The sequence below is a fragment of the Arctopsyche grandis genome, chromosome 6 (assembly GCF_051622035.1).
Source record: "Arctopsyche grandis isolate Sample6627 chromosome 6, ASM5162203v2, whole genome shotgun sequence".
Taxonomy (NCBI): domain Eukaryota; kingdom Metazoa; phylum Arthropoda; class Insecta; order Trichoptera; family Hydropsychidae; genus Arctopsyche; species Arctopsyche grandis.
Window position 1 is genome coordinate 6,188,840 of NC_135360.1, and position 19,711 is coordinate 6,208,550.

Consider the following 19,711-nt stretch of genomic DNA (forward strand, 5'->3'; position numbering starts at 1 on the left):
TCAATTGCATTTTACAAACTCTCCTGATGTTTCACGCAAATACTCCTCATATTGGCGTACTTGTTTTGAGAGTTTGGCTACATTCTTTAAATTTTCAGTTCGCATCCATACATTTCTAAAATTTAATAAAAGTATTGTAAAAGTAATTTAATGTAATCAAATAAAGTAAAAAACATCACTTTGATTCATTGATTCGTTTTTTTACAAATAGTTTGTACCGTCTAGTAATTATTCATCTAAACAAAAGAGTGTGGAAAAACTTACGTCGTATCGATATTAATTTCAGTAACCGATACTAAGCTTCAGTTCGATAGGACGAACGGTGTTCAAAAAATCCCCAAAATACACTGACGTACAAATACAGACACTCACACAGACACACGTGAAAACGTGATTCTGAGTTCGATCTGAGGCCGTTGATACCATTTCGTGGGAACGGCAAGCCGGCGTCAAAACGGGTCAAAGGAAACAAATGGCCTATGGCTCTCATTGCTCATCCCACCATTGTTCATTATATTATGTTGTTTTATGTTTTTTCTTTATTATTTTTGTAAAAATAATACTTTTAAAGAAATTTTTCCAGCACCGTAATCCCGGTATTCAGACTAGTTTCAACACCGGGATTCACGGTACCAGAAAACACTGGGATCCCGGGATTGGAAGCCTTACCCCGAATGCACTTAGACTCTCTCTCGTATTCCTACGATACAATTCCTTCTGAACTTAAATCACTTTCTTACAACGAAATGTTGAAAATAATGAATCTCATTATACTGGAGACGAGAAGAATACAAAAGAGGCGACTTGATCGAAGTCTTACATAATAAATAAATAATCATTATAATTGTCATATTTCAAAATTTATTACATATAGGTCACACTCTTAGACACCAAAAAGTAAAATCGAATAAATTGATCAGAGATTCCTTCTTTTCAAACAGAGTGGTTACAGTTTGGAATAGTCTTCCCAATAATGTAGTAAATTCAGAAGACCTTAATATTTTTAAAAGCAAACTAGAGGATTTTCTTAAATTTATAGGATTTTTGTAATTCTTCTCTTTCTTTCTTTATTTTTGTTTTCTTTTAGTTATTATGTTACCGTTTCAGATATATTATTTTTATTTTTCTTTTGGTATTTTCTTTCATTTAATTTTTTTAATGCTTACTTTTTTCTTCTATTTTATTATTGTTATGAATATTTTCTTTTTATTATATTATTTGCACAAATCAAACCCCGTGGGTCTATCGACTTTGCCGCCTTCCCCATGTACGTATGTATTTTAAATAAATAAAATTAGTATGGTAATGTCTTTACTCAACATCTGTTTGTGGTTGTTTATTATTTAGCATTACCTGGTTTCGTCCAAGTTACAGTTTTCTGATAATTGGCATATGTATGTATGTACATATGTACATGTGTATGTTCATATGTTCATTTGGGCGTTGGTTTATATGAATGTAAAAATATGTTTTTTGGCCTTAGCAACATGTTATTACAGAGTTAAGTAAAGAATTGGACGATTCTTCTTCTTTGTTTGTTTAGTGTTAAGCCTCATAGTCATTGATTTCATCTGGAACTTGATGGACGATCCGTCTCCACTCCTCCCGGTTCTATGGCATGTCGAAGGCAGCGTTTAGGAACGATCCCTTCAGTTCTGTGCTTTGGTCTGACCATATTATGGGTCAATTTCCTCTCGTCGCCTTCCCTCCAGCGTTCCGGTGACTCACAGCCTTTCTAGACTCTCCACATTCTTCCTGGCCATATGGCTAAAGTATGAAATAACTCTTTTCCTACATTAACGTTATGAAGGGAGACGCCCGTAGACCAATGACGTCATGGTGACGCCGACCAATGGTGGAGTCGGGCGTTGCGGCCAATGGCTGCGCCAGACTCCTTGACCAATGATAATACGTGTATGCGCTGAGCACTCTATGATATACATAAGTATGGTACGCTCTCGATCGGTGGCATTCGGATCCTGACCCCCACCGGACGAGCAGCAATAAAGACTTGGAACCTGCCTGCGTGTTTTCTTATACCTCGACCTGACTCCACTTACCTCTGAATACTCTTCAATATGTTACATATTGAGACTGCCAGCTCTTTGGCAAAGTGTCACGGGTTTGAGTCCCGCTAGAGTCCCGCTCCTGGCCAGACCTTGGTTTGTGACTCCAAGGTCGATTGTTTCTCATCAGAATTTTCCACTTTTTCTGATTTTCATTGAAACGATTCCTTTAAAATTGCCTTCTCCTTTCCTGCCTCTCTTGCTAATTTCAATTTATTCAGCGTCTTGAGATTCACCTATTTGACTATAAAAATGCTGCAAAAATTTCTCCCTAGATGTCACTGGATGCTTGTATGAATTCTCATTGTATAAAATGCTTATGTACATATATTGATTGTATTGTATAAGTTTTGAGCTCTTTTTCCTATTATGCTGTAGATTAACATTAGAATAATATAATACTATGATTACTAACCAAATTAAATTAAATTGTAAAATAGAAAATGATCAGTAGATCAGTAGATATTAATATATATATATATATATATATATATATATATATATATATATATATATATATATATATATATATATATAAGATGTATTGTGAACGTAATTTCGTAATAATAAAAAGCATTTAAAATTCAAAAGTATGTTTAAGTGCACAAGTCGCTTTGGAGCGATCTGTAAAGGCGAGTGTTCAAGTTCTATGAAATAAAATAAAATATATGAATTCGTTCTTATATAATACTAGTGGTTTTACTCGGCTTCGCTCGGTATTTTTAATATAAACAGCAGTATGGCCAAGGTAAGAAAGAGCCCTTTTCCTACATATGTATTGTGGAGAATCTTTCTGAAACTGCCACCTCTTTGAGGGTGGAGATGTTATTTTGACGATTATTATGTTGAAAATGAACACCAATGTATGAAATATAACTAAATAAATAGAAACAAACAACATAAGACAGCATTATGTTACACTGTCATTTTATGGACATATTTTTCTACATTTTTAGTAATTTTTCGAAGCTTTAAAGTTAATAATCGTCTAGCTTGGGTGACGCCGGGTATATCTGCCAACATTTTCTACACAAAGAGTTTGAAACTAACTTTACTATGCAAATCTTCTATTTTAAGTTTAGAAGCAGCAAATTTGGTGCTCAATTTCATTGTAATATATGTTCATACGTACATACATACATACGAGTAGACAAGCTAATATGTACAATATTATACTATCGTATATAATAATTGTCTAATGCGTGCGTGCGTGTGTACGAAGTACTCGCTGTTAACACCACGCTCCGTCTCTCTTTCTCCCCTTTGAATCGTATATTGTGGAAAGAGACGCGGCATATCACTTCGAAGATCGGCCGACAAAAACAAAAGAATTTTTTTTCAAAAAAAATAGTAAAATTTTTAATTATTAATTTCGTTGGTCCGAATTTCAATACTTTACCGATTGCACAATTATGTGCACACAAGCTACTAGTGTATTATATAAATCAATCAGCAGAATAGACTAGTGGTTAGCATATAATTCTTTGAATAAAGTGGTCACGGGTTCAAATCCCACTGGTTTCTGCTGGCCAAAACTTGGATTTGGCACTCCAGGTCGATTGTTTCCTATCAGAGTTTGCCAATTTATCTGATTTTCATTGAAACGGTTCCAACAAATTGGCAACCTTACCGAATTTACAACAATCTCAAATTTCACTGAATTGTATAAAATGCTGCAAATTTACAAATTTGACCATAGATGTCTCTGTGGATGTTAATTGATATGTATTCACTTCGTATAATAATACTCGTATCAAGGGTACAATGTTTCTGTTCAGGAAGGCGCATTGGGGTACCTGTTAGGATTTCCTAGTATAAATTAAAAATAAATAAATATATATATATATATATATATATATATATATATATATATATATATATATATATATATATATATATATATATATATCTTTTTTATACTTATAATTACAAATTTAACCAACGAGCCAATAATTAATCTTTAAAGTCAATATTCCATTTTTTCTGAAAAACTTTTCATCATTTACATACACAATTATATTGAGATGAAAGTTTTCTTTGAAAAAATATGAAACTTATTGTAATTACATGTAAATATTACTTAACATGCAATTCGTTTTGTATTTACTGTCTCAATTGGGCAAATTTTGATCATTGGGGTGTTTGTTTTGATGTTTAATTTTTTTTACCGTGCATTTGCAAAACATAAATTATGTTGTGTGCTGTTTATTCAATTTGCGCAAGAGCAAACACATTCTCCGATGAATAAAATATATGATATGAACATTGCGAAGACTTATCACATCTAAACAAATACTTTCATCGTTACAACGCAATAAAACACTACTTGCCGACATTGTTAGACATTTCATTTTCATTGCTGCAAAACAGCTTGCCCAAGATGGGCAACTTTCAAAAAATATTTTTCTGTTTGGCAATCACCGTTGTATTTGCATCAGTCGATGGACAAGATGGTATGATATTTTACATTACAATTGTATAACACACTATAAGCTATCGTAGGTGATGCAATAGCTTGGTTTTGTTTCAGGTTATTCTCAGGACTATCCACCTATGACTACCGATTCACCCTCAGAACCCATCACCGACACAATTACAGAAACACCCCCAGAAGTGACTACGATTCCACCTCCAGAGAGTACCACTGAGAGTGCCACGACTGTTTGTCCACCGAACGAGGTTCCGTCCAAGTGTGGAAATTGTAGAAAAACTTGTTCAATTCGGCAATTAAATCCTGAATGCCTGTGCGTTCCAGGATGCATATGTGAACCTGGATATCTGAGGGATTTCCAAGGTGTCTGTGTGCCTGAAAATAAATGCGGTAAGTGTTGTTATAAAATATATAAATATATATATTAAGACGGTAATATGTGTGTGTGTGTGTCCTAATGCTAGCCGAACATAATGAATGAATCGATAAAAAGCCTAAACTTTGTATAAATTCATTTCGTCGAGACTTTGCCGCGTATCGAACCAGTGATCTCAAAATAGCCTCATATAGGTCTAAACTGAGCTTAATGGTCACTAAAACCACGCCAAATCCAAATTTTTCAATTTGCCTTTTTTTTTAAACGTTAATTGAAAAATCGTTCTCGCCATATAAAAATACATAGTTATAATAATTTTATTTAGCGAGGTTTTGATCAATTTTTTGTTTTTTACATATAAAACAATTAAATATATATTTAAAATTGAAATTATTAAAATTAATTTATATTTGAAAAATAAAATTAGTTCCAGAACGTGGTGTCGATCCTACCCCCTCGCGCCCAGAGCAATTACGCTGACCATTACATCACAGTCCCGATTCCAAAAATGCTCTAAATAACGTTAATATTCAATAATCGTACAGAACGTATGGGGATTTTTGCGTATCTTCGGTAGTTGTCGGAAGTGGTCGGCAGTTGTCGGCTGTCTCGGATCGAGTGAATCGATTTCGAATGCGATTTCGATTTTCATTTCGTATTTAATTTGATGTTTGATTTCAGTATGGGAAGTTGGGGGGGGGGGGCGTTCCACTTCGTAATTCGTAATTTCTTATTCGTGTATAAATTTCTTTCCGAAAACACCCGTTTCGACTTCGATCTGCAGTAGCCTCGGGGCGATAGCTAATAATAATAGAAAAAAATAGAAAGTAGAAAAAAAAAAAATATATATATATACACATATATATATATACACACATATATATATATATATATATATATATATATATATATATATATATATATATATATATATATATATATATATATATATATATATATATATATATATATATATATATATATATATATATATATAAATATATATATATATATATATATATATATATATATATATATATATATATATATATATATATATATATATATATATATATAAATATATATATATATATATATATATATATATATATATATATATATATGTATATATATATATATATATATATATATATATATATATATATATATATATATATATATATATATATCCTATCTGTCAAAGCTGACCACAGAGAAGAGTCTATGGCGGTAAGAACTCACTCCTTGAATGGAAATCTCTCTCAAGTACCGCCTTTTTCTCAACACATCTTGGATAAATGCGAGAAAAATAATATCCAAACCTCCAACAAGGTAAGAGTGACGATGGATGATAGCTTAGCTAATAGAAACCTGTATTTAGCCACGTACAATGTAAGAACGTTATCGAGTGAAGGAAGTGTGCTTGCATTAGAGAATGAATTAGAAAATATCAAATGGGATATAATAGGACTTAGTGAAGTAAGACGAAAACAGCAAAACCAAATAATCCTAAAAAGTGGTAACTGTCTCTACTGGAGAGGGCTACCAAATGGTAGAATAGGAGGAGTAGGGTTTCTTATCAATAAGAGAATAGAAAGAAATATTATAGAAATAAGCGACATATCGGAACGTATATGCTATATAGTATTAAGAATCTCGAGCAGGTACACTTGTCAAATCTTCCAAGTGTACGCCCCCACATCTAGCCACCCAGACGAGGAAATAGAAGACTTCTACGAAAAAATACAGGACGCATACGATAATAGCCGTCACCACTTTAAAATAATCATGGGCGACTTTAACGCAAAAATTGGACAAAAGGCAAATACTGAAAGAGCAGTAGGCAATTTTGGTACCGGCCAAAGAAACGACAGAGGTGATCGCCTCATAGAATTCGCAGAACACAACAGGCTCTTTATCACTAATTCATTTTTCAGGAAAAACACCAACAATAAGTGGACTTGGGAGAGTCCTAAAGGAGACAGAAACGAGATCGATTTCATCCTAACAAATGCCCTGCACTCCGTTAAAGACGTTAGTGTTTTAAGTAAAGTAGATATAGGTAGCGATCACAGATTAGTCCGTGCCAAGATGGCCATTAATATAAATTGCGAACGTAGGAAATTAATAAAAGGATGCAGTAACTCTCCAGATTTCGCTCAACTAAGGTCTAGGAAAAAGGAATTCGAACTCGAACTTGGAAATCGATACGGGAAATTAAACCCAGAAGCAGACATCGAGGAATTGAACACTGTAATTAGTTCGGTTCTAACCTCAACAGGTAAGAAATTAGGTGGATTCAGGAAACAGATTAAATTAAGCAAAATTTCAGCGGAAACAAAAAACCTAATTAAGCATAAAAGGAATTTAGATAGGGATAATAATAAGCAAGAATACAATCTAGTAAATAAGGAAATTAAAAAGAGAATAGTCAGGGATGTCAGGGATTTTAACAGCAAGCTAATAGAAAATACCATTAAGAATAACCGTAGCCTGAAAAAGTGCAAACAGGATCTTTTCTTGGGCAAAAACCAAATGATCGCAATCAGATCAGAGAGCGGAGTACTAATTAGGAATAGAGAAGAAATCATAGACAGAGTTTACACGTTCTATGCAAAACTATACGAGAACGACAACGGCCAATTCCCCGCTCTGGAATCGACACACGGCCAAAGGGTTCCTGCAGTATTGCCTAGCGAAGTAGAGGCCGCGCTAAAAACTGCAAAGAACGGTAAAACCCCAGGGGAAGATAATATTCCCATTGACTTACTAAAATGTGGCGGCCCCCCCCTAATTAATATCTTAGCTAGGCTTTTCAGCAAATGCATCCAGAACCAAGCTATACCAGAAGGATGGAATAACGCAACTATCATTTTAATACACAAAAAAGGCGACAAAAGCGATATCAAGAACTACCGACCCATTAGTCTACTTTCAGCGGTCTACAAGCTCTTCACGAAGGTTATTACAGAAAGGCTGAAGAATATCCTCGACGAGAACCAACCTATAGAGCAGGCAGGGTTTAGGGCAAATTTCAGCACAATGGACCACCTCCAAGTAGTTGGCGAACTAATCGAGCGCGCCAACGAATATCAACGGCCATTGTGCCTAGGTTTCGTCGATTATGAGAAAGCCTTCGATACAGTTAGTCATAATGCAGTACTTAACGCTCTAAAAACATAGGGAGTGCCGGAACCCTATATGGGACTGTTAGCTGCAATATATAAGAATGCCACAGCTTCGGTTAAAATTTTTTCAGGTACAGATAGATTTAGCATAGGAAAAGGAGTAAGACAAGGAGATACAATCTCGCCCAAGTTATTCAATGCGGTGCTTGAGGGAGTTTTCAGGAAATTGGATTGGGATACAGCCGGAGTAAGCATCAATGGTCGCTTTTTGAGTCACCTTCGGTTCGCAGACGATATAGTTTTAGTAGCTCGTGATTCAGCTGACCTACTTATCAGACTAACACAGCTGGACAGGGAAAGTAGAAAAGTAGGATTAAAAATTAACGTAGATAAGACTAAACTAATGTTCAATAGCTATTGCATGCCTGATAGCATCCCCTTAGATGATAAACCAGTAGAAGTAGTAAATAATTATTTATATTTAGGTCAATATATATATATATATATATATATATATATATATATATATATATATATATATATATATATATATATATATATATATATATATATATATATATATATATATATATATATATATATATATACAGTCGATACACGCTTTCCTTTGACTTAATGAAATCAATTTCAGATTCTCCTTGCAATGGTGACCTCGGTCGTGTTTTCGATCCATGTGGAAACTCTTGTGGCAGAACCTGCGAGAATATCAAAGACCCAAACTGGGAATGCAAGCCAATTTGCGTTGTTGACGGGGAATGCAGATGCAGAGATGACCTGGTTGAAAACGCAGCTGGACATTGCGTAAAACCTGAAGATTGCGGTCAGTACCAACTCATTCTATCTGCTGGCACATATTAAAATATCAATTTGTAAACATATTTTCATATTAGGGAAGACCTGCGATTACAATGAAGGCTATTCCGAGTGCATGGCCAACGACTGTGAAGACACGTGCATGGAGCCAACGAAACGCTTCTATTGCCCATATCCATTCTGCAAATCTGGTTGCGCTTGTATCCCCAGCACAATCAGAGATGACAACGGAGTTTGCATCCCACTTTCATTATGCTCAGGTTTGATCCACAAAGTCAACTCGTAATATCTAGGACTGTATGTAGAAATGTATAACGATATTGCTTTTAACATTAAAGTCGAACAACGAGTGCCTGCACCAAATATTTTGTGATAACTGTACGAACCGCAATAGCTATGCATCTGTTGTACATATGCTTCGAGTTTCAATGCACTTTATCAAAATTCTTTATTATGACTAGAGTACGAACCCAAAACGCGCTGCTCATTGTTCAATTGTTGTAAATGCTTTGTAAAAAAGGTTTGGCAAACCTTTAACAATGCATTTACAACATTTGAACAATGAACGGCACCCTTGTTATCCGGGCTTTAATTATGACTAAAAGGCGGCTAGGTGTAGTTGCTTTTGCAAATAATAATAGACTGTTCCTTTAGTGTCCATAGCAAGATATCAAAAACGCACGGTTGTTCTAAAAAAATTACAATATTCACTCTTTTTTATGCCAAAAGAATTCATCGACCGCCGAAGACTACTTATGACTATTTAGACGTGAAATTTGGCGTTAAAACATGACCTTTTAGCTTGCTTATATTTTTAAAAATCAAATTGAAGGAAAAATAATATACCCCAAGAAGCTCGACGTTTTTTTTTTAAATAACGACAGGAAAATGAAAAAAGATTTTTGAAAAAAACCCTTCTGCCATACAAATGGATGTTGTGAGCGTGGCACGCTTTGTATGGGAGTTTCTGGTAAAACGGCGACTTTGAACTTTCGTTAATCAGTCAAAACATATCACAATAGACCAAATTAAACTGCAATAAGTAAATATTGACTTTTTTTAATTGCAAAAAAATAAAATAAAACATAAATGTTCTGAAAAAGTTTTTTTTTGCAATTAAATTCATTTAGTAGTTTGATAATTAGAGAGAGGTAGGGGCCCCGTGAAACTTTTCCTCGAGGCTCTGCCTACGTAACCGCCAATCGGCTCTGAACTCAGTGATAGTTATTGGTCTATTAGCCACCAAACCTTATTGTCAGTTGAATGCTGCTCGCTCATAGGCCGTTGAGTCCTGATCGCTGATTGGACGGTAAGTGCTGATCACCTACTATTTTACGAGCACCGATCGTTCAAACTCCCCGTTACAATACTAAACCAATCAAATTTTTTTCTGACAAGCGAGGGCCACTCTAAAATACCTGCACATATATGTACATATGTACATATGCGAAAAAAAATATTGTTAAAGTCGTCACGAGATGTTACTGTATTTCCACGTGGATGATCGATAAAAAAAAAACAATTCATAAAAAAACGCGGTGTCGGATGTCGGTGATTTGTCAAAGGGTTTTTTTCTTTCGTCGAAATAAAATTAATAATCACACATTATCCGATAAGTTTTACCTCTGAAATGATTTAATTACTTGATTTATTTCGACGAGAGAAACAATTGAAGAATAAAAAAATCCGTTTGATGTGACCGACAACACCCCGGGTTAGCAAAAATCGTTGGATCACCCATACTAATACATGATATATTCTCAGTAACTGCGCATTACGGGGAAGTAAAAATAATAATTCTTTGATTTTTTTTCGATCTTAGTGCGTATCTTCGTAAGTCAAAACATCTTCGACAAACAAAAGTCGAGGATTACCTGTATGTGATTATTGATGATCTAATTTTAGGTCAATCTCGAAAATTTATTTAAATTGTGCATGTTCTGTTTTAACTTTCAATATTTAATTTTAATTTTAATATAATGATTATAATTTTATTTTGATACTTGAATTTAATTTTAATATAATAATAATAGTTTTAATTTTGATATTTAATTTCAATTTTTAAATTTAATTTTTATTTCGATATTTTGTACGCTACTGGTTTTAAAAGTTGGCCTGTGGGCCGTTCATTGGCTTGGTGCGTACGCACCATTAAAAAATCTAATGAATTATCTTCAATATCAAATGCAAATAAAAAAATTGTATAGGTAATCGTTGATAACGTACGAATATACATATAATAGATGCGTTGCAATAATGTATTTCAGAATCATGTAATGGAGATGAAAATGCAGTAACACTACCTTGCACTCCATCACAAGCTCTAACATGTGCCAATCTCAACGAGGAACCTGTATTGCCATCAGATTTCTGCGATGAAATCAAAACCTGTGGTTGCAAAGATGGTTACGCTCTTCTCGAAGGCAAATGCATACCTAGGAAATTCTGTCGTAAGTTTCTAAACGAAATACTTACTTAATTTTTAATTGTCAACGACTAATACGATTTATTTTTATTTACAGCTAAATGTGAAAAAAATGAATTGTTCTTGTGTAGAGCGTGTGAATTGATTGCTGACAGTGTGATAGATCTAAAGTGCACCGAGAGCTTCCCTTGCACTGAAGATTGCTATTGCAAACTTGGTTATGCCAGAGATTCTGATAAGAATTGTGTTAGACTATCAGAAGTCGACCGTAAGTAGTTATTCATTGTATTATTTTCGGAGTATTCTAAAATAAGAAAAAAAAATATATATTTTCACGTAGTCTTGTCGATGTACATATGTATGTACGTATGTACATTGCAGATATTATTTTGATTTTTAATTGACAAGTTCCTCTATAATTAGCGAGCGATAAATATGCACTTTTTCTTTCAAGACCATAATTAAAAATTTTTATTGCAAATTTTCTATGACACTTATGACACTTACCTCGAAGAATAAAGAAATAATAAACTCTTTTTGTTCTTCCATAAAAAAAAAAATTGTTAGCTTAAGGATATATTTCCATACTCGTTATTCAACCAGCAGAATAGCTCAGTTTTTAGCGTTTAAACATTCAACTGAGTGGTCATGGGTTCGTTCCCTGACCCAGTGTTTGCTGGTCAGACTTAGGATATGTGACCCCAGGCCGATCGTTTTCTTATCAGAGTTTATCAATGCATCTGACTGCATTAAAACGGTTCCACCAAATTGGAAACCTTTCCTGTCTCTCACAAAAATTTGAATTTATGGCATTCTCGAAATTTTAATTGTTATCGATATTTGCAATTGGTTATGAAGGTGCATATATATATATATATATATATATATATATATATATATATATATATATATATATATACATATATATTGTAAATATAAATAAATAAATTTAATCCAAACATTTTACACTTAAAATTTAAATATTCATTGCAGAAAAATCTTGCGGCGACGACCCAAATGCTTTCTTTGATCAGTGTGATTTGGATTGCGAGAAAACATGCGAAAATAGAAACGGCCCAGTAGATTGCGTTAAGGGAAAATGCGCTTTAGAGGGAAAATGCCTATGCAAGGATGGATTCGTCAAAAATTCTGAAGGAAAATGCATTGCACCTGAAATGTGCGATTACAAACCCAGATCATGTAATACATTCACAGATTGAAGCATTTTTTTTATTTATTTAAATGAACCAACTGTTATAGCATGTCTTGTTCCAGTTATGCCTATGAAGTATCAAACGAGTGAGCCAGAAACCGATGAGAAAGACAGTCCAAATGAAATAAATGAACTTCCTGATACTCCCCAAGAATCTATACCTACGCCAAGTAAAAGATTCCCATGTTGAACATTGCCTTTTTTAAGTGAACCGACTTTTATATTGTGTCCTATTCTAGCTATTCGTATGATGGATCATAAGTGGCGTCCAAATGAAAATTACCATGCCCAGCCGGATATTCCCCAAGATTACTCATCTAAGCCAAGTAATATATTTACTGATTTATATATACATATATATGAACATACATACATATATGCAGTGGCGGCTCGTCTTTAAGGCCAACCAGGGCACTGGCCCACACACATCTCTCTTAACTAAAAGAAAAAAAAAATTGCATATTGTTAATATCTCGTCAAGAGACACCAAGTATTTATTTATCCCGCTCACCACTTCGTAATTCAGTTCGGGGCAGTCGCTTATCTGTCGTGGTCCCGTGGTCGCCGGCTTCAGTTTACCTGCTACTCAGGCACTTGCGAGTGGCACTGTGTAGAGTGTAGACCAGGCCTGGGCAAACTTTTTGGATGAAGGGCCACATTAGAAATTAAAAATGAGCGGCGGGCCGCAACTAAAATACTATTTTTAGATTATGTATGTACATCGTAAAAGGAATTAAAACATAATTTTTTTTTAAATTTCATACAAAAAAATAATTTAATTTGACGAATGAAACTGTTTTACATCTTAAACAGTTTTTTTAATTTCGGGAGGAAATTTTATAAATTTTCATCTGTGATGCTTTATTGTAAAGAATTTTTATTAATATTCACGATTGAAAATGTTTGTTTACATATGTAGGTTGAGCAAAATCGAATTTTTCCGTATTAGGGCGTTGTAAAATTTTTCAAATTTCTTCATGACGGTGTAATTCTCTGAAATCGGCATCCCACTGTAAATATATAATCTTAATTTATATCTCCGTCGATACGCTATCAATATATATTGCAATTGATTTCGTATAATTGACAAGCCTATCTCAATTTTTCGGAAGTCGCCAAATCTTCATGGAAACTCACCACTTAAATCGTTGATAATTTCACCATTTTCTTCAAATTTATTTTCTGGTATCTTCACTTTTCATGGTTGAAAAGTGGTCTACCCGTTTAATAAATAAATGGTGAAGAAACAGTAGAAGTTTTAATTTAAATCCATTCAAACTTTTCACCATATCATGGACATATAAATTTTCCCCTTGGAACACTGTGTTGAAAGTAGTTAAATGTTTCACGATGTCCAAAGTAAATGCAAAATCACACAGCCAGTCATTATCAGTTGATTCGGGAAAGTCGATAGTATTTTTCATTTTTAAAAATAGAACGATTTCTTCTTTTGTATCCCATACTCGCAGAAGTATTTTTCCTAGGCTAAGCCATCGAATATGATTATGATAAATAATATCTGTGAACTCAGATTCAATATCTTGAAGAAAAGCAATGAATTGACTGTGTTTCAAGCCACTCGATCGTATTAAATTTACGAGTTTAATAATACAAGATATCACATGTTCAACTTTTAACACATTTTTGTACAATCCTTGTTGATTTAGTAGAATACAATGAATTATAATTAAATTGTAATCAGGACAATTTTCGCAAATTTTATCCTGGATAAAATTTGATGACAAAACTCTTCAATAATTTTAAATTTAGAGTTACATACATCTGCGTATGAAAATTAATTACTGTGCGGTATCTTTTCGATCATACTTTCGTCGAGAGCTATCGAGTACCTTGTGATCGATTCTAATATTGATGATAATTGCTCATTAATGTTTGTAGTCTAGTTTGGCCCAAATTCGAATTGTATCTTATGTCAGAAACGATAAAACATTTAACAAATCAACAAAAAAAATTTTAAATCAGAAAATAGTAAACTTTTTTGAATTTCGCTCGCGGGCCGCACCAAAATACTTGGCGGGCAGAGGGGGGGGGGTTAGGTTTCTTGTGCCCCACCTGTTTTTAAAGTCACGAGCCGCCCCTGAATATATGTATATATTTTAAGTAAACCTTTTATATCGTGTCTTATTTCAGCTATTCCTATGAACGATGATGAGAATAGTTCAAAGGAAACGTCCAACGAGCAACCCAATGATCCAGGTAACAGTTTCACAAATAGAAATATTATATTTTTCAAACGGTCCAACTGCAAGTTTAACAAGTATTGTTTTAGATATTCCTGAGAGAGGTCGCAGAAGACGTTTTAAAAAAAAATGTGGTTTAAATGAAGTATACAACGAGCAAACTTATCTTCCACAAGAGAACACTTGCGAAATGTATTTGAGTGGACAGCAACCGTCATACACAGGAGAACAATGCACTCCAGGATGCAGATGTGCAACAGGATACTTGAGGAATAAGAGCGGTGCTTGTGTCATGCCAGAGAATTGTTAGTGATGCTTGTTTACATTAAATTCGCTGTGTTCATTAAATCCATAGTGATGTTTATTTTGTCAAAAGATCATCATACGATGTATTATTTTAAAGTATTTTTGCTGCTGGTCAGATTTGGATACTTATGACATCCATGATTACTATTAGAGTTTTCCAATTTATCTTTTTTAATTGTTAAAACGGTTCCTCAGAAATGTGCTCATCCCTACCCATTATATATAGTACTTGCATACAGGGCCGTAGAGAGAAAATTCGCCCCCTTTGACCCATTTCGGTAAAAAAAAATTCAAAATATGTAAAAAAAAGTGATGTGAATACAATACAGTGAAACAAATGAAATTAATTAAATAGGTAAAATCCGTTACTCGAAAACAGTTATACCATTTTGCTTAGTGTCCATATAACCCTAAGAGTATGAAGGCCAAATAATGCTTTTATACTTTTGCTAAAAATGTACATTTTATTTGCGGCGGCCCCGGGCCCCCTTCGAAAGTCGGACCCGGGTTATTTGCATACCCTTCCCCCCCCTCTCGTTGGCCTTGCTTAAATATCTTTATTATTTATTTTTATTCAATCAATCAATGTACATTCGTTATTACAGATCGCTCCAATGCGACGAGTATACTATACACATCAAGAAATTATATATATTTAATACACAATCATTACATAATTCGAAACCATACATGATATCTATGGTCAGACATTGCAAACATCGTATACAATACGATCAATAAACATTTTTATACAACATACGAATTTATACAATAAACATCCACAGATACATCTATGGAGAGAAACTCGGCGAATCCTGAGATATAGCGCAATAACTCGAGATAACTCGAGAAATGGGGAGGGAAAGTCAATTTTGCAGGAATCGTTTCAATGAAAATCAGAAAAATTGGCAAACTCTGATAAAAAATGACCAAGCTGGTTACAAAACAAGGTCTGGCCAGCAGCGAGCAGTGTGACTCGAACTCATTACCACTGCTGCTGGTTTAGCCATAGTGTCAACTTGGGTCATGACGACACTCGTGACATCGTGACACTATGGTAAAAATGAAATATTTCATTATTTTATACATAAAATAGACCCTGACATACGTATGCAGTACAGCTTTCTACAAATGTCATGCCACCCATTGTGAGAATTGGTTTCGTAAGTTTTTTTTTCGTAATTTATTCTGTGTTTGGTTTGTAGGCTGTGAAGATCCTAATGCAGAGCTGGTTCCCGGACCCAACACTTGCCCTGGTGGCACTTGCAGCTGTCCTATGTTCGAAGACTGTGAAAACAGACCCTGGGTACCATACGGTTGTCAATGTAAAACTGGCTACTTGAAAATCTCTGATACAAACCCCACTTGTGTCCCAGTGGATGAATGTTGCAACTATGCATAAGTTCAAATTCTGATGTAGTTTTCATTAAAGTTTTATTAAACAATTGAAAGTTTTATTTTGAACCTTTTAAAATCCAATATGTCATACATAATGAGCATGAAAGTGCTTTGTTTCAATTATTGCCACTTAATTTATTTGGCACATACATAGTGTTGAGATAGTTAAACTATTTCAAATATGAACTCAAACAGATAGAGATCGTTTATTTTATGAAGGCATAAAAATATATACATATTTAACATGGAAATGAACATCGTATCGAACATAATTTAAAATGTCACAATAAAACAATACAAGTATTCATAAGTCCCGTTGTTTCATTTGATTTATTTTTCTCATAAAATGGAAATTTTTAAAATAATTATTTACAATGTTAAGTTGATCGCCAATAACCAGCATAATATAATATTAAAACAGCACAAAAAGTACATTTAGAAAAAGTAAAATTCACATTTAAATAGTATTGATTTGCTGATCTGGTAGTTTAGGTTAGGTTAAGAACATAACAAATCTTTTTACATTATTTTAACAACAATTATATTATTTTATAATATTATATGAAGTCCATTGAATGCTAAGTTGCTACACAAAAGCACTTATATAAGTATGGAACGTTGTATGCCTGGCATAACGAGGAAACAGGAAACGGAATACGTGGGTGAGAAGTATGACAAGGGTAGTGGATAGAGTGAGGAAATTGAAATGGCATTGGGCGGGCAACGAGGCTAGAAGAATGGACAAAAGAAGTGCTAGAATGGTAGCCGAGAGAATGCAAAAGGGTAAAAGAAAGACCGCATGAAAGATGAGTAGACGAAATTAGTAAAATGTGTGGGGTGAAATGGATGAGAATTGCGCAAAACAGAGACGAGTGGAAGCGTGTTGGAGAGGCCTTCATCCAGCAGTGTGTGGTGAATGGCTGTAGATGATGATGATAATAATTTCATTCTTCAATTTTTACTTTATCTATGTACGTAATAACAATAGATGAAGTTTTGTGATCATGCGAAAATTCGAACCCGAGATTTTGACTGATTCGAACTCAGAATCGATTACTGATCACGTTTTCATGATCTAGAAAAAATGTGTGTGTGACTGTGTGTCTGTGTGTGTTGCTGTGTGTGTCTGTGTATTTTGGGGATTTTTTCAACACCGTTAGTCCTATCGAACTGAAACTTAGTATCAGTTACTGAAATTATTATCGACACGACGTAAATTTCTTTCAAATATTTAAGTTGACCGGAAATGGTACCTCCCCTTATAGGTATCCTCTGTTTTTTAAGTTTTTGAATTCAATTATCTCCCAAACTGCTAACTGAATCGGACTGAATTTTTTTTACATGTACTAGAAATAATATTTTTTATAACTTAATATTTTTTAAATATTTTTATCTGAACTGGAAGTAGTACTTTTACTCTAGAGAATCGAGGATTTTTATGTTTTTCTCAGAAACTTTTTGGTTTATTGAACTGAAATTTTATATCTAGAAGTTTAAGCGTAATAAAAAATTATGTATAAAGTTTTGTAAGCATCCCTCAACTGGAAGTGGCAGTTTACTCTTGTCCGATTTTTCTTCCACTATTTTTTTCTCTTAAACATGTGTGATCTTCACGAAAAAATTCAAGTATAATTCTTGTATGAAAATAAATAAAAAAAATAAAAAAAAATCGTGATGAAAATAAAAAAAAATCACTAAATTTAATAAACTGGAAGTGGGATTTTCTCCTCTTAGAAAGGTCAAAAATGTTGTCGCCTGGATCCCGTCCACACCCCTAGACGTATTAAGCTGAAAATTTATATTTGTTTTTTTTATGTACTAACTTAGAGCATCTAACGTTTTGGTCAGAATTCGTAAACCGGAAGTAGTATTTTTTTTTAAAACAATATTTCATTATTTTATTTTGACCTTTTAAATTATTTTAAACTTCTTGATATTTATTGTGTATAAATATAGTGATTTTAAGTAAAAATAAAAAAATAAAATCACCAAATTTAATGAACCGGAAGTGGGATTTTTACCTCTTAGAAAGATCAAAAATGTTGTCGCCTGGATTCTGTCCACACCCCTGAACGTATTAAGCTGAAAATTTATATTTGTATTCTTTATATACTAACTTAGAGTTGCTAAGGTTTTGGTCAGATTTCGTAAGCCGGAAGTAGCCTTTTTTTATAAAACAATATTTCATTATTTTATTTTGACCTTTTAAATTATTTTAAACTTCTTGATATTTAATGTGTTTAATATATGTAGTGATCTTTCGTAATAAAAAATTTAAAATAAATCCGACCACCGGAAGTACAACTTTTGTCTTGTGTGAGTTTTCCTATATTTGCGTTCAATTTGTATTTAAAATGCTCTCATATGGTGCGTACGAAAAAGCTCCCATAGCACTTAAACGTCTATGTACGTATGTTTCATTATCAAATTTTATTTTTATACTTCTTATATTTCTCAAATACATACATATGTATATAAAGTTGTGGGTTGGTCACATCCGATTTATTTGTTAAAAACAATACCGTTATACATACATTTTATATACCTTTAATGTCTAGTAATTACTATACATTTTATATGCCTAGAGATTACGAATTGAATTTGGGATAAGTTTTGAAAAGATAAAATACCCTCTCAGAATACTGAGAAACGTCTGAGCCGAGGCTGATCATGAGAGTGATCCGACGAACGATCAGAAGTGTGGTTCGAATGAAATAATGAAATATACAACAAGGAGCCGTATGTTCTTGAAGAGAAAAGTTACGAAATATTATTGAGTGGACAACAATTATCACATGTAGATACAGTCCCATGACAGGAAATTAGAGCACCCCATTGAACAACGTGTACGTCAATTTGTGATGATGATAAATAACTCACTATGGGACCTTTTGGGCTCATTTTTTTTGTAAGCTCATCCTTAAAGGCAACTCTATTCATTCACAAAAAATAGCGGTAAATTATCCTTCAAAAATAAAAGAAAGGTGTTAGAAGTCATTTTGCTTGTGAATTACCTTCAGTGTTGACGTGGGTTCTCGCGAAGATTTATAATTATTTCTTCAAAAACATTGTGATTTTTTTCTTTTAGTGCATCTTTATCATATTTTTAAAGTAAGTTGGTATTTAATATCTCAAAATTTTACTTTGTTTTATATTTTAAATTGCTTGTTCAACTTTAATTGCTTTTTTTTTAGATGGGTCGAAAATCAGATATTTCTAAAGAAAAAATTGCATGTATTACCACTTTAATAAAAACGGGAATGTTTTCCCAATGGAAAATTGGAACAATGAAGGGTGTTATCAGAGCGACTGTGAGACGAATAGAACAACGTG

The 19,711-nt window shown here is 33.5% G+C and overlaps 1 protein-coding gene across 1 annotated transcript; it reads left to right on the top strand.

The window, feature by feature from the left end:
* Positions 1 to 3,988: 3,988 nt before the first annotated feature.
* LOC143912993 (uncharacterized) lies at positions 3,989 to 16,686 on the top strand. The gene is made up of 12 exons (XM_077432482.1): positions 3,989 to 4,519; positions 4,597 to 4,887; positions 8,654 to 8,842; positions 8,913 to 9,095; positions 11,103 to 11,285; positions 11,358 to 11,528; positions 12,254 to 12,460; positions 12,536 to 12,643; positions 12,713 to 12,799; positions 14,625 to 14,690; positions 14,764 to 14,979; positions 16,186 to 16,686. The coding sequence occupies exons 1-12, from the start codon at positions 4,447 to 4,449 to the stop codon at positions 16,380 to 16,382; spliced, it is 1,971 nt and encodes a 656-aa protein (XP_077288608.1). The 5' UTR covers positions 3,989 to 4,446; the 3' UTR covers positions 16,383 to 16,686.
* The last annotated feature ends 3,025 nt before the right edge of the window (positions 16,687 to 19,711 follow it).

Bases quoted from the DNA above. Each gene is read 5' to 3' on its own strand.
- LOC143912993 (XM_077432482.1), top strand. From the start codon at position 4,447: ATGGGCAACTTTCAAAAAATATTTTTCTGTTTGGCAATCACCGTTGTA. The intron at 8,843-8,912 runs GTCAGTACCAAC...TTTTCATATTAG, and splicing joins CGTAAAACCTGAAGATTGCG to GGAAGACCTGCGATTACAAT. The intron at 12,800-14,624 runs GTAATATATTTA...GTCTTATTTCAG, and splicing joins AGATTACTCATCTAAGCCAA to CTATTCCTATGAACGATGAT.